This window comes from Parasteatoda tepidariorum, chromosome 1 (assembly GCF_982258835.1).
Source record: "Parasteatoda tepidariorum strain Cologne lab strain chromosome 1, Ptep-v5.0, whole genome shotgun sequence".
Lineage (NCBI taxonomy): Eukaryota > Metazoa > Arthropoda > Arachnida > Araneae > Theridiidae > Parasteatoda > Parasteatoda tepidariorum.
In genome coordinates this window covers 114978262-114991966 of record NC_141755.1, presented here as the reverse complement: position 1 = coordinate 114991966, position 13705 = coordinate 114978262, and the positions used below count along the sequence as shown (strand labels likewise).

General features: G+C 28.6%; 2 protein-coding genes across 2 annotated transcripts in view; one reads left to right on the top strand and one right to left on the bottom strand.

The window, feature by feature from the left end:
• Position 1: 1 nt before the first annotated feature.
• Positions 2 to 2019, bottom strand: LOC107436101 (uncharacterized). The gene has a single exon (XM_016047675.4). It carries the CDS (start codon positions 1681 to 1683, stop codon positions 367 to 369), a length of 1317 nt encoding a protein of 438 aa, XP_015903161.1. The 5' UTR covers positions 1684 to 2019; the 3' UTR covers positions 2 to 366.
• A 149-nt stretch (positions 2020 to 2168) lies between these two features.
• The window catches only part of Ifrd1 (Interferon-related developmental regulator 1), a 35709-nt gene continuing 24172 nt past the window's right edge, over positions 2169 to 13705 (top strand). Inside the window, exons 1-3 of the mRNA XM_087150871.1 lie at positions 2169 to 2352; positions 9540 to 9653; positions 11657 to 11741. Coding sequence (XP_087006997.1) covers positions 2322 to 2352; positions 9540 to 9653; positions 11657 to 11741 — 230 coding nt within the window. The 5' untranslated portion in view covers positions 2169 to 2321. The remainder of the gene's footprint in view (positions 2353 to 9539; positions 9654 to 11656; positions 11742 to 13705) is intronic.

Sequence of the window (13705 nt, the reverse complement as noted above, 5' to 3'; positions counted from 1 at the left end):
CTTTTGTCAGTTAATTTTAATAATTTTGACTAATAATATTTTTTACAGAATACACAACCATCTTATCGGTCGGCCCAGAAATGTACATGCATGCCTTAGGCAATTTAGGTAACTAAATGAACTTTTCTGTTGATTAATTACAAACTATTGAACAAGAAGAGGAAAAAAAGATTAAAACCAAATTCTAACTATTTTTAACAATAAATAATCTCAAAAAGATAAGAAAGAGAAGTTTGACAATTTGAATATGAAAACTTTAAAACAATACCACTTTTCATTCTAGATATTTGGCCATATAAATGATATTAACAAGTTCTAATGTTTATTCACCGAGCAGCAATTTGTTTAAAGAAAGTTCTATACATATCACACTGTAACTGCGTTCATCTCATGTTCATCAGAAACATCCTCACAACATTGCGTTTCATTGAACTCGGAATCCCGCAAAATACCCTTCACAGGAATGTGTTCACTGCAAGAATCATTGCAGGATTCATGACGTGGAGTGCACTTAGCCGATTGCAGACGTTCTTCAAATGTTAGTTCATCGTAGCAAGCATTTTCTTTGTTAGAAGCATCCATGCAAGGTATGTGACACGGACTTTCAGAATTATCTTTCTGGTTATATACACTCAAAGGTGACTGAGTGCTTTGTTTACTTAATGACTCTTCTGAACACTGTAAAACTGGTTCATATGTAGAATCATTTTCAAGTTGTTCTTGACTTACATTTTGCATGCTATCCTCTAAACACTGATTCTCCACATTAGTTTGTTCACTTGCGTCCACTAAAAGATCACTCGTCTCTACTAAATGATCCACTAAGTGATGTTTTTCACTTGCAATGTTCTCTTCGAGTAACCGATAATCAATCCCGGCTTCTTCTAGACGCTTTTGCAATCTAGAGTTTTCTTCCTTGAGCTGGGAATGTTTTTCTTGTTGCTCTAAAAGTTCAGTCTGTAGCCGCTCAAGTATAGGATCCGGGTCTTCTTTAACCAATTCCTCGTTTAACTCCTGTATGTGGTCTTGCAAATTTCTCAGACCAGAAATCAACTCTTCACGAGAGAGTCGCAAAAGTTCGTCGTAGCGATTATTCTTATAGGATAATTCGAACTCCTTGTCATAGTACGCGGAATTATCGAAATCGTGGGGAGATTCGTACTCATAATTTATATCAACGTATGCGGCATCTTCACCTTCTGGCTCGATGATTTCTGAATTATCTTTCTCGGGTCGCAAGAAATCGGGCAAGTAAGGATTAGGAGTTTCGAAACTCTTATACAATCTGCATTCATCGTGATCATCAATAATAAACTGTGTGGAATTTTCTGGAGCTTTCGGAACATTAGTCGGTCTAATCAACACATCGCCAAATAAATTAAAATCTTCTACTTCGATGTCTTCCTCATCAGAATCCCAAGACATGCAGTGTTTTTCGCACTCAGCTGGATGATCAACATTGCACTCCTCATGGTGCTCACCACCACACGCAGCGCCACCACTATTGGACGACTTTCGCTGTTTACGCTTCTTACCCCTCCTCCCCCGACGCTTTGGTTTGGCGTGCTCATTAGGGCCAATCCCACGAAATTTTTTTAATGGCGAAGATCCATCTGTAAATTCTTTCTCTTGCTGGCATTCCTCGTTGGGCCGCTTACTGGACTCGCAAGGATCAGAACTCATTTTAAAACACAACTCAAAAAGACGAGATAAAAGATTTCACCATGACGCTTATGCCAGAGAAACTTACGAACTAAAATGTCTCGATCTGTCTGTATTATGCAAGTTGTTGCCAAATGACAAAGAGAAATTTAAAAACATGGTGAAAAAGTTGGCCGAGAAAATATAATCTTCTCTTTTCATTTAAACTATTTAAAAATTTAATTTCAGTTAAAAATTATTGTATCATAGAAAGCAGTCAAGTAATATAAAATTTTTATGATAAGGAAAAAAGCTACATCACATGACACACATGTACATTAATCAGATATTAAAGTCTTTTACCAGTAAAACTTCGATTAATATAATGTATGTTTGCAAATAAATTGGAAAAAAAAATGTTGTAAGTCATTTAAAATGCACATGACAAGTTAAAAATAAATTTACTTACTATTTATTTATTTTAATTTATTACTAAATATTGCTGGCATTTCACAGTTGCTCTTCAAAGCAAACACTTCGCCATGTGGATGTCAACAAATGATTGTGATTACTCCGTTCTTTATTTGATGATCGAAAACTTTAAAAAGTTTACATCAACTTGTTGCCCCTCTTGATCATTTAAATTTTTAGTTTATTAGATTGGAATTTTCATTTTACGAATGCCTAAAGGGAAGAAGAAAAACAAATTTGGTTAGTGCCTGTGTAATAGGGTTAAGATTATGTTTATTTGTTGTTATTCCTTGTATTCATTTAAAAAATTCTATATTATATTTTTAAATTTAAGATACATAAAGAGTTTATTACTAAATGTAGCATGTTTATTTTTAACTAATACTTTTCGGTTGCTAGATCTAATCTCTGGGTGACATTTTAACGTTATGCTTACGCAATGCGTTTTGACGTTATGCTTAGTGATGCATGATTGTTTACACTAATATATACATTTAAATTAGCAACATCGATACTAATACATTCATATAATTGATTTAGAATGATCAATAATGTAAACTAGCAATTGTATTGTGCAATTATCTGATTTACTTCCTTGTGTATCTTCCTTAATTCCTTGTATTGTCTTCTGACTAGAAATTTACTAAATTTTTTTTATTTATTTTAAGGTGAAATAAAATGATTATAAATACTTGTTTCATTATGATTTAATCTTTAGAGTTAATTAAGTATTGTATAGTGCAAATATGTGATTTACTTCCTTGTATACTTTTGTATTTTGACTAAAAGTCTATGAAAAATGCTATATTGATATTATTCTAAGAAGAAATTAAATGGTAGGAAAAGTTTTCTTAAATTATGACCCAATACTCTTGGTTGATATGATTTTAGGAATTAGTAGGTACTCATTAGCAATAAATGAATTTGCCCAAGTGAAGTAAAAATTTGTTTAGTTATATAATTTGAAATTTAGAGAAAAATATATCTATTCTGAGGGTCCCTGTGGCAGAAATTTTTTGGGCTTTCTGCGACAATCTCCTCTAGCGCTAATATTTTTCTGCAAGATACTTTTAATAATAACTAATATACATGTTATTAATTAAATTTAAAGTAACAGAAACGTTGTATTTGTAAAGAAAAGCCTATTTGGATATAATAAAATTTTATGTATTTTTTTTAAAATGATGAGTATGCAATATTTTTTTATTCTTATATCATGGGCGATATTCTCACATTTTGTAAGAGGAAAACACACTAATTATTTCTTTTTTCGCATTTCGTAAACATCATCGCATAGAAAAATAATAATTAAAAATCGTAAAATCAGTGAAAGAAAAGAAAACCAAATTTTTTTTATTTTTTCCGAAAGGAAGTTAAAAAAAAATCACGAGCATTTCTTCCCCCCTGATGAGGGAAAAAGGTATCTCTTGAATATAATTATGAAGGTAAAAAATATTTCTAACATTTCTGCAGAAAAGAAATTTTTTACTTCAATATTCTTTATTTTTCATTCTTCTCAAATAAGAATCGAAAAATTAAAGAATATTTCTTTCCCCTCCGATGCGCGAAAAAGACATCTTTTAAATATAATTTTAGAGAGAAAAAAAATTTTTGCAGAAAAGAAAACCGAATTTTTTTACTTTCTAAAGGAAAAATCTTTCTACAAGATCTCTGTAACGTTTTGCGACAATGTCGCCGTGATTCTGCCACTGGGCTGAGGGTAGTTATGAGGTGGACCTTTTGAGTTTTCAATATTGTGAGATTATTTTTAGTTTCTCGATCACTGCCAGAAAGTCACCAAAATATGATGAATATCTTGGTATATATACTGATACAAAAAACTTCCCTTAGATTTCTTGAAGTAATTGTTTTTGCTCTTACATTTATATTTAAGGTGTTGAAACTGAGTAACTCATCTTGGAAAGTCGAAATTGATGTGAAACGCCCTAATGTACATTGAATCATATGCCCTTGGATAGGGGTGTTCAACCTCTAACCCGCAGGAGCTTCTAAACAAAATTATTTCATTTTAAAAAATGAAAAAAAATGTCGTAATTTTTGAATTGCACATTTGAGTTATCACTATTTGATGCGGTCAATTTGCGCAGATTGTATTGTAAATCTATGTTGTTTCTCAATCGCTTTTCAATGATTATTGCTACGAAATTCTGCACGATTTTAAAAAATCCCATATTTTAACTATATTATGATGCGCAAATTTCAAATTTAAATAATAACTTAGTTACGTAGTGATTATTTAAATTCAAATATAAATAATCACATTTAATCTGCAAGTTAACTTATATTGTTATTCAGAAAACTAAATGCGTTTCTAATACAATACAAGATCCAGATCAATGTGATGACTATTGCTGAATTTTTGAAATTTTACATTATTTTATTCATCTTATCACAGGCTGCATAGCATTTTAAAAAAGACTTCAAGTGACTTATTTTCATTGGGTGTTTTTTTTTTTTTAAAGTATTTAATTTTCCTTTATCCAAAATGATTTATTTTGATGATGACTTATTGAATATTGTTACCATGTCGATTTTCGCAAAAAGCGGGTTTTTCACATTCACTTTTTCGCAATTAATTTCATCGCACCGTCAGTCTGTAATGTGGAAGAGTATCAATTTACATGTTTGATAAAATACTTGCTGGTTCGCATGTGCTTATACTCAGTTGGAAAATTCTTGCGCTCTCCTGTCCAACTCTGCAAGGGATTTTAAATTTCAGGTTTCATTTTGTGCCCTTTGAAATGGAACTTAAAAGTCTCTTATTTTTGCTAATCATGGGGAATAGTTGTCAAATTTTTTCTCTAATAGCTAGAGAAAATTTTGTTCCTCTTGTTAATTTCATCTCTGATTAAGCGTCTTCATCACTGAGAAGCGTATGGGCTTCTTGCTCTCTTCTATTTATAGAACAGAATCCTTCAACTTGATATAGATCTTTCGCTAATTAAGTATTTTTTATGTGGTTAAGAGTAGTGTACCATCACAAAACTTCACGTCAAAATTTCCATCTCCCTTTTATTTATTTAATTTTTATAAAGATAAGAGTTAATTGAGATTTTTAATCCCATAATTTTTTTTACCTGACAGATAATCTATTAATTGCATAAAAATTTTCAATCCTTTATTGTACTGTATTAATTTTTTTGTTTATTATTATTAATTATTGCTTTTAAGATTTTAATTATACTTATAAGTTCTTTTATTAAAATATTCAATATATAGAAGCAAGATTTTTTTTTAAAAAGTATGAAGTGAAATGTTTTCTTTACTTGAAATGCAGCAAAAAATCTTTATTCAGATTTGTCATTTGAAAAAACTAATTCTTCTCTTAATTTAAAAATTATTGAAATAATGAGATTCAATAATGTCATATTTGTTGATAATTATGAGTGTAAGTAGCATATAATAATTTACTCCTAACAGAAATGTTTAGCTTCAATACTCATTATTTACATTTCAAAATTAATGTTTTCAATCATTTCAATAAACAAATACTCAACGAAGTAACAAATTTTAATAAAAATTTAATAGGGGTTATTCACTGAGTTACATTAGTAATATGAATTTATTAGTTTCTTTGTTCTTTACATATCTTTATAAAGTCAATATGATCAATTATATTAATTTTGTTGGTGTTTTATTGAATATGCTTTCTTACTTTTATTTAAATCACTCAATAACTTTTTAAATAATAGTTAAACTAATTATAATTTTGAATTAAAATGAATTTTTTTATGTAATTAAATAAAGTAATTATTAATTGAAAAAACAGAATGAACTACTCAATGTTGAATATATTTAAAATCGTGCATAACTTTTTTTTATGGCGGCTAAGATAATCAAGCGAAGAGTTTTTTTCTTCTTCTCTTCGAACTGTTGAAGAATATTCAACAGTAAGAAGGAAATAGTTCTGTTAGTGTGCCTATCCTAATTGATATTTTTTTTTTTTAATGTAGTGCTTTAAAATATTTTTTGAGTTCTTAAAAGGTGCTAATTTTTTGTTGAAAAATTTGGCTATGCACCCGTATCAACTTGCAAAAAAATAATTTCTCTTTTAGTTTAGTTGTACAATTTCATAAAGAATTACAATTCACTGCAAACTCTGTACCTTACATCAGTGGAACTTTTATATTTTAAGCAAGGCTCTAAATGAAAGTACAGTACAGAACCCGTTATCCGGAAATCAGAAAACCGGAAAACCAAAAAACCGGAACGAAATACGACAAATTTTCCCGCTATTTAAAAAAAAAAATTTTTTTTCCTCATAAGATTTTAGGATTTTTCGTTCTTTTATTAAAGATGTTTACCTTACCATCATTTTGGTAATAATCATTAGTGTATTACTTCATCGTTTTTTCTTCTTTTTAAAATTATTTCCAATTTTTTTTTTGTTGGGTTTAACAATAAAAAAAACGGCTTTTTGCAGCGATTCAGAAAACCGGAAAAATCAGTTATCCGGAATATCGATGGTCCCGATCGTTCCGGATAATCGGTTCCCTACTGTAGTAGCTTTCTGTTAAAGAACCTGGCTTAAATAATTTAGTGTTTTTTTTTTTAAAAAATTTTATAATATTTTAGACAGTTCAGGAAACACGTTAAGAGACTTAGAGGGCCATTTTTGGGCCTTAGGTAATGCACCCCTAACTTTGAAGGAATGTATTGGCGATCAAATTGTCCTCCAAGTGGTATGAAATTTAACATATGTTTGCATCTGCAAACATAAAACTTTACATATTTGTAAATAAAGTAATGATTAGTAAATAACTAGATATAATATAAAATTTATTATAACTACATAACTATAAATTTGGTTAGATAAAATATGTTCAAGAATATAAAATTCATTAAGAGTTATTACAGTTATTTAAACAAATATTTGGAGAAGAAAAAAAACTTTTTTTTTTTTTAAAACTAAAATCTAACTGAAGTTTCAACAATGTATCATAATTTCTAGGGAATTGCATTCAAGTCTAATAGAATTCAAAAACTTCTTCACGAGTGACCTGTTATTTTAAGAAATCTTTAATAATCCTCCAACTAGTTCATTCAGTTTCACATTCTACAGCATGACCAATCAAGTTAAAACAAGATCATTCAAGATGAAACAAGAACATTCAATGTAAAACAAAAGCATTTGAGATGAGTCTAAGCCAGTGAGGGGATTCAGCTGATGCATGCTTACCGACTCTTAAACTTTTATAAGATTTCCTGTCACTTATCGATTTTAAACATTAACATTTGCAGGAGTTTTGTTCATAGTTTGCAGAAATAAGTATATTGTAGATTTTTACTATTTTGGAGCATTTAACATAATTCAACAATTTTTCAAGTAATTATTTTTTTAAAAAAAGATAACTGAATTTAGCGGACAATTTTTCTAAAAGATCTAAAACCGATTCGAAATTGGTTGAAAGAATAATAGAAATGGAAAGCATGTCTATACAGATGAATCATTAAGTGTTAACTAGGAAAACAAAACTAGTCTTCTTAAATGCTGGACGAAAGAACGATATCAATATTTTTTTTTAAATGTAAGAGATTAATGTTAAAGGTAAACTAAGGTGTGATTCTTGTCGCAAATTGACATACAGAAACCAAAGGCATTCATGTTTCTTATGAATGGAAAAACTGCCAAACTGAGGCTATTGGGAAAGGTAAACCAAAACCAGCAGGCATTCTTATAAGAAAAAAATTTATACACATCAATTCAAAATATCACAAAGGCTAATTTTTCAATTATTTTCTTTCATTTTCATAAGAAATGTCTTCTCCATTCTAAGTTGAATTTTTATGAGTATTGTAAAGAAAGGATAATGAAAGAACAATAAATTTTAACAAGGGTTAAGGATTCTGGAAAAAAAAGAGCCAATTATCGGTCTCTTTTGGCCTGTTTCCTCTCTTTTCATATTTATGTTCATATCATGTTTCAGTGTTATAATACACACATAAATCTAAATATAAAAAAAATTCTTAATTAAAAATCTCAGAAATTTGTCTGCGAAGGTATTCAGGTATCTTAAGGTTGTGATAATAAACTGTTATCAAATCTCATTGATAATTAATTAAGAAACAAAATATTTTTCTTGTTTAAGAGCTTAAATGTAGATAAGAATGTCATTTTAAAATTGTAAATTTTCATTTCATAAATAATTTTCATATTTTAACATATAAAATAATTTGCTGTTTTATATATGAGCAATATTAAGAGAGATTTTTGTTTCATTTCTATCTAGCTTTTTTTCTTGTTTTAAAATACTTTCGCTTTTATCCGAATTTTGATTAATTTTTAATAATGTCTAAATTTATTTATTTAAAAAAATATTTCCTTATGAATTTTTTTTGTGTCAAATATTTGATATTGCGCTGTTCTGCCAAATCACTTTTTGTTATATGCACAATCATACCTTATAATTCTTTTAATTTAGAGCATGAATTAATATTTAACCTAATATTTTTAATAAACTAAAATATTCTGGCTTAAACCGAATAAAACTGGTTTCGACAAAAAAAAAAAAGAGTTTTTCTTTTTTTTAAGGGGGGGGGCATGCTTTTCCTCTAACCCTGACATATTGTTAGTGGTCTTTTCTTATGACTTGATAATACAGTACAGAACCCGTTATCCGGAAATCAGAAAACCGGAAAACCAAAAAACCGGAACGAAATTCGAGAAATTTTCCCGCCATTTTTTTAAAAAATATTTTTTTTCCTCATAAGATTTTAGGATTTTCTTTCTTTTTTGAAGGATGTTTACCTTACCATCACTTTGGAAATAATCATTAGTGTATTACTTCATCGTTTTTTCCTCTTTTTAAGATTATTATCATAATTTTTTTTTTTTACTTGGGTTTAACAATAAAAAAACGGCTTTTCGTAGTGATTCAGAAAACCGGAAAAATCAGTTATCCGGAATAGCGATGGTCCCGATCGTTCCGGATAATCGGTTCCCTACTGTAATTAAATTGTTGTATATAGTTTTTTCTTTTTTGTAATATCTAATGCGTGTATCATTTATAATAATTTTTATTCTCCTTATTTTTGCAAATCTTCATACTTAAAAATATATTTTTATTTTACTGAGACTAATGTGGTAAGGTACCATAGGGATGGATTTTTGAACTTGTAAAAACTATTTGAAAAATAATATGTAATTTATTGTACAAGCTATATCTTACAATTTCGTTCCCTTCTGTGATGTTTATTTTTAAGTTTCTCGCTTGCTACTGCTCATAGTTCCCAAAACTTGTTGATTATTTTAACGTATATATCAACTTCTTAAAATTCAAGGTTAACTTGTACACCAGATAATAGAGTATTATTTTACTCCCTGATTTGCTTAGGCCTCTTGAATATGAAAATAAAAAAAATTCCTTTTGTGTGTGTGTGTTATTAAAGTATAAATTGTGTTACAGTTGGGCGTCAAAAACAGGATTCCAATTTTGCTAGTGAAGAAGAATCAGTTGCTGACACTGCAAGCGTTGTTAGTAATGTGTCTGAGCTAAGACTTGATAGTGATGATGATACAAGTATGTCTTTAAAATTGTTTACAAAAATTTTATATGATATTGTGACTCAATATAAAAGTTATCTCAATTTTCAAATTATTACAAATTCATAAATGCAGGTTATCTGCCCACCTGGAAAGCCATGAATTTCGGTATTGAAATAAATTTGTCATGATTCTATTTTTTCATCATGGAAAGTTATGGATTTAGGTCGCTGAAAAATCTTATTTTTAAAATGGAATTTATCCCCCTACCCCCACCCAATCTCATGGCGTTTCGAACATGGTGTCCCCACTCACAGTCATATTTTATTAAAATATAAATTTTTTTTATCATGTTCTTTAAAGTTTATGGTGTTTTTTCAAAGAATGAAAGAAAAAACATCATTTATAGAGCGAATCATCTTTTAAAAACTTCTGTGATTTCTAAATTTTTGTTATTTTTTTATTTTGATTTTGTCAATTTAAAATTCTAACTGAAGAAAGCGATTGGCGAATTTTTTTTATTCTGAAATGAGAACAGAAAAATCGGGAGTATTTCTTTCCTTTCCGATGAACAAGAAAACTATCTTAAGAATATAATTCTGCAGAAAAAAAATTTGTTGCCTTTGTATTTTTTTTCTCTTATTTTATTGCTTCAGCTCCTTATTTCATCCATTTTTTTTATTTAAAAACTATAAATATGAAGATGCAGAGTATAACAGTTTTGGTTATACCTATTATTTCAATTAATGTTATTATAATGCTTTTTAAATTTATTTTTCTATTTTTGTCGGGAGAAAATAGTAACTTCATTAAGTCATGAAAAATTCTTAGAATTAGTCATGGAAAGTCATGAATTCGAAAATCTGAAAGATAGTAGATACCCTGTAAATGATGAGGTCTTTCATTCCATGCTTGCCAAGTCTCCTGTTTTTAACCAACTGTATTTTACAACTATTTCATGTTTTCTCGTATATTCTCAAATTTCTGTGCATTTGTTGAAATATTCTTTTTAAGAATATTCTGCGTATTTGCCGATAAAATATCCGCTAATGCCAAATTTACTTCTCTTACTCCTCAATAAATGGTGCTATTGCCAGTATTGCAGTATGTTGAATATTAATAGTTTAAATACTTATAAATAATGGTTTAAAAGATCTTCTTTAGGTTAATATGTCGCTAGTAAAATCTTCGTTGTTTTATTTCTTCAAAGTTAGCTGGTAGACATTCATCAAAATTAATGCGACTAGTCGCATTTCATAGAAATTTATAATTCAAAATGAGAAATACTGTGTCATTTTTTAAAATAATTTTATGTCGCTCATAGGCTGCAATAATGGCACAACTTTAAAAAACACGCATTTTTTTACTAAGAACTGGTGTAAATATGAAAATACACATTCTTTCAGCAGCAATATTAGAGCAACTCATAATTCAACTTGAAGGTAACCTTCGTTTAAGCAAACTAAAGCATTTCTTATGCATTTTGCCTAGCAATGAAAACTTTAAACCTACTTATCTCAAAACTTGATTTTTTGAGTCATGCAGCTATTGCAGCCCATTAGCGATATACTCATTCATTAAAAGGACCTTGTGTTAGCAGTAGTTTTTCTGAGTTGTTATATTCAATAATTAGTATTATGTTTATTCAGTCATTAGCAATATATGTTTTCGATATTGATTGTGATATTGTTTTTAATATATTTTGTTATTGTTAATGATTGAGATATTGTGCTTTCTAAACGATAAGTGCCCTATTTTACTTTAAAAAAAAAATTTTCTGAACTTTTTTATCCTCTTTAGAAAACCATAAATTTCCATTTGCTTTGAACGTGTGATTAGGTTGTTTTTAGAGAAACCCTTCACAGAATTTAATTTTTCTAATACTAAAATCTATAGCAAATACTTTTGTATCATTATGTTAAGGCATTTGTAACTGGGACCCAAAATATTTTATCTTTTTTTTAAATTAAAAATGTATTCAAATTGCTTTTTATGTATGGGCTGTGTTTGTTTTAAAGTTTTTGTGTGAAAATCTTTCAGTAACTGAGGTAGATGAGGAAAATGTATTGATTGATAATTTTGAGGATAAGTTCAAAGAAGCTATTGAAGGCACTTATCAAAAAAGGTAACAATAGTGTTTTAAGTATATGTATATATAAATAACTCCCCCCCTTCATTTGTCTCTTTTTATCCTGTTTTGTATTTTTTGTGATATATATACACACAGTATAGTATACCACATCTGGGTGTTCGTTTCACCGGAAGGGTCTCTTTATCGGACACTTTTTAGCAATCAAAATAAGCAAAACTTTTGCCTATTTTTAAAAATATATGTCTGTAATTTTTTTACGTTTGCGACATGTTAAAAAGAAGCAAGCAGATATGAGAATTTTTCGCTTTTCTGCTCCTTAATGATTTTTTTTAAGATTTTCAATTTAATCTCTATTTTTATCTGATGTATGCTATAATATGAAAAAAAGAAATGATATAACGAAAACAAAATTTGACATTTCACGACAATGCAATAAAAATTGCGTGTTTTTTTTCTTCTGCATATCATATAATAGGATTTTTTACTGCCAAGAATCAAACACTCGATTTCAGATGAGAAAAATGTCACATTTTGAAAAAAAAATTCGGATTTCAGGTGAAATTGTCGCAACTAAAGTGGCTCATAAAGTTATTATTCAAAAGTGCAGATTGTTAGAATATTATACAAAAAATGAATTCGAAGATTTAAAAACTATGGATTTTAGTGTCCCAAGCTCTTAAAAATGCGATCAACAAAACCACAGGGACAATTTCATCTCAAATCCAGTGCATAAAAAACTAACTCTGCAAATGCGCGATTCGAAATTCCCGTGTATGATAACGTGCCATTAAAAAACAATGAAAATCTATAGCAATAACTGCCAAAGATACAATCATAAATCCATGGGGAACTGTGGTTGGAGCGTCAGTAATTGAGGATGAAATGCACTATTCGATGTATGCCGAACGAAATAATGTATTAAAACATGGAGACTTTAGAAACCACATGAAAATCTACTATGATAATTACCGAAAGAATTGGAAATATCACTGTGTAATCGTTCAATGATTATTAATTTAAATGCGTGATTCAGAATTTGTGATTTGTTATAATGGCATATTGAAATATTGAGATTTCAAAAGCCATGTAAAAATCTGTAATAAAAGCTGTGAAAATAGCGCAACCTCGCAAACCACGTGAATTTATTTGTTGTTGAAAATTGGCATTATCATCTATTTTTTTATTGACTAAAAATATTTTGATGTTTGTTTTACCTTAGAGACATATTATCCAAAAAAATCTATTTATCGAACTTTATCAAGTGTGACAATCCATATATATCTATGTATCCTATATATTTCTAAAGATTGAACTTTTGTATATATTCATATAAACTAAAGTTTTACAAATGATTATATTGTTTTTCTTTTTTTGCTGCAGGAAAAACTGAAATCCTAAAAGTTTATCCTATATTTACATATGGATAACGAATCAATTGAATTTCATTCAAAAAGAACTTTTTATCTATTTTTTCAAAATATTTTAATTATTTACTTCTTAAAAAAAAATTTGTAATTTAGGCTGAGAACAGATGCCAAATGAAATTAAATTTTTGTTGCATGAGTAACAATCTAACAAAATCACACTAGAAAGAAAGGTTAACTTTTAACTGACTCACAAAAAAAAAAAAAATTGTAAGCTGTTAATATTGAAATATTGGTTAAATCTGCTTCCACCTCCCTCTTTGTCTCTAATATTTGATAGTAATTTAGTTCTATTTATTCATACTTTTTGACGTTTGAGCTGCTTTATGAGAAGTCTTTTTACCACTGGCTAACTGGTAAACTAAATCAGTAATTTAATATTGAAAGAATTTTTATTAAACCTTAAAGTATTTCAGAATTTTTTATCTGATCTTTCATATGCCTGTTTAAACAACTTATGTGTTGTGCCATACAACATTTTTTTTATTGCAATTTATTTAAATAATTATACATTACATAACCTTTTGCTACTACTAGGGAATATATTTTCTAAAAGTTTACGTTAATTGACTG

Bases quoted from the DNA above. Each gene is read 5' to 3' on its own strand.
- LOC107436101 (XM_016047675.4), bottom strand. From the start codon at position 1,683: ATGAGTTCTGATCCTTGCGAGTCCAGTAAGCGGCCCAACGAGGAATGC.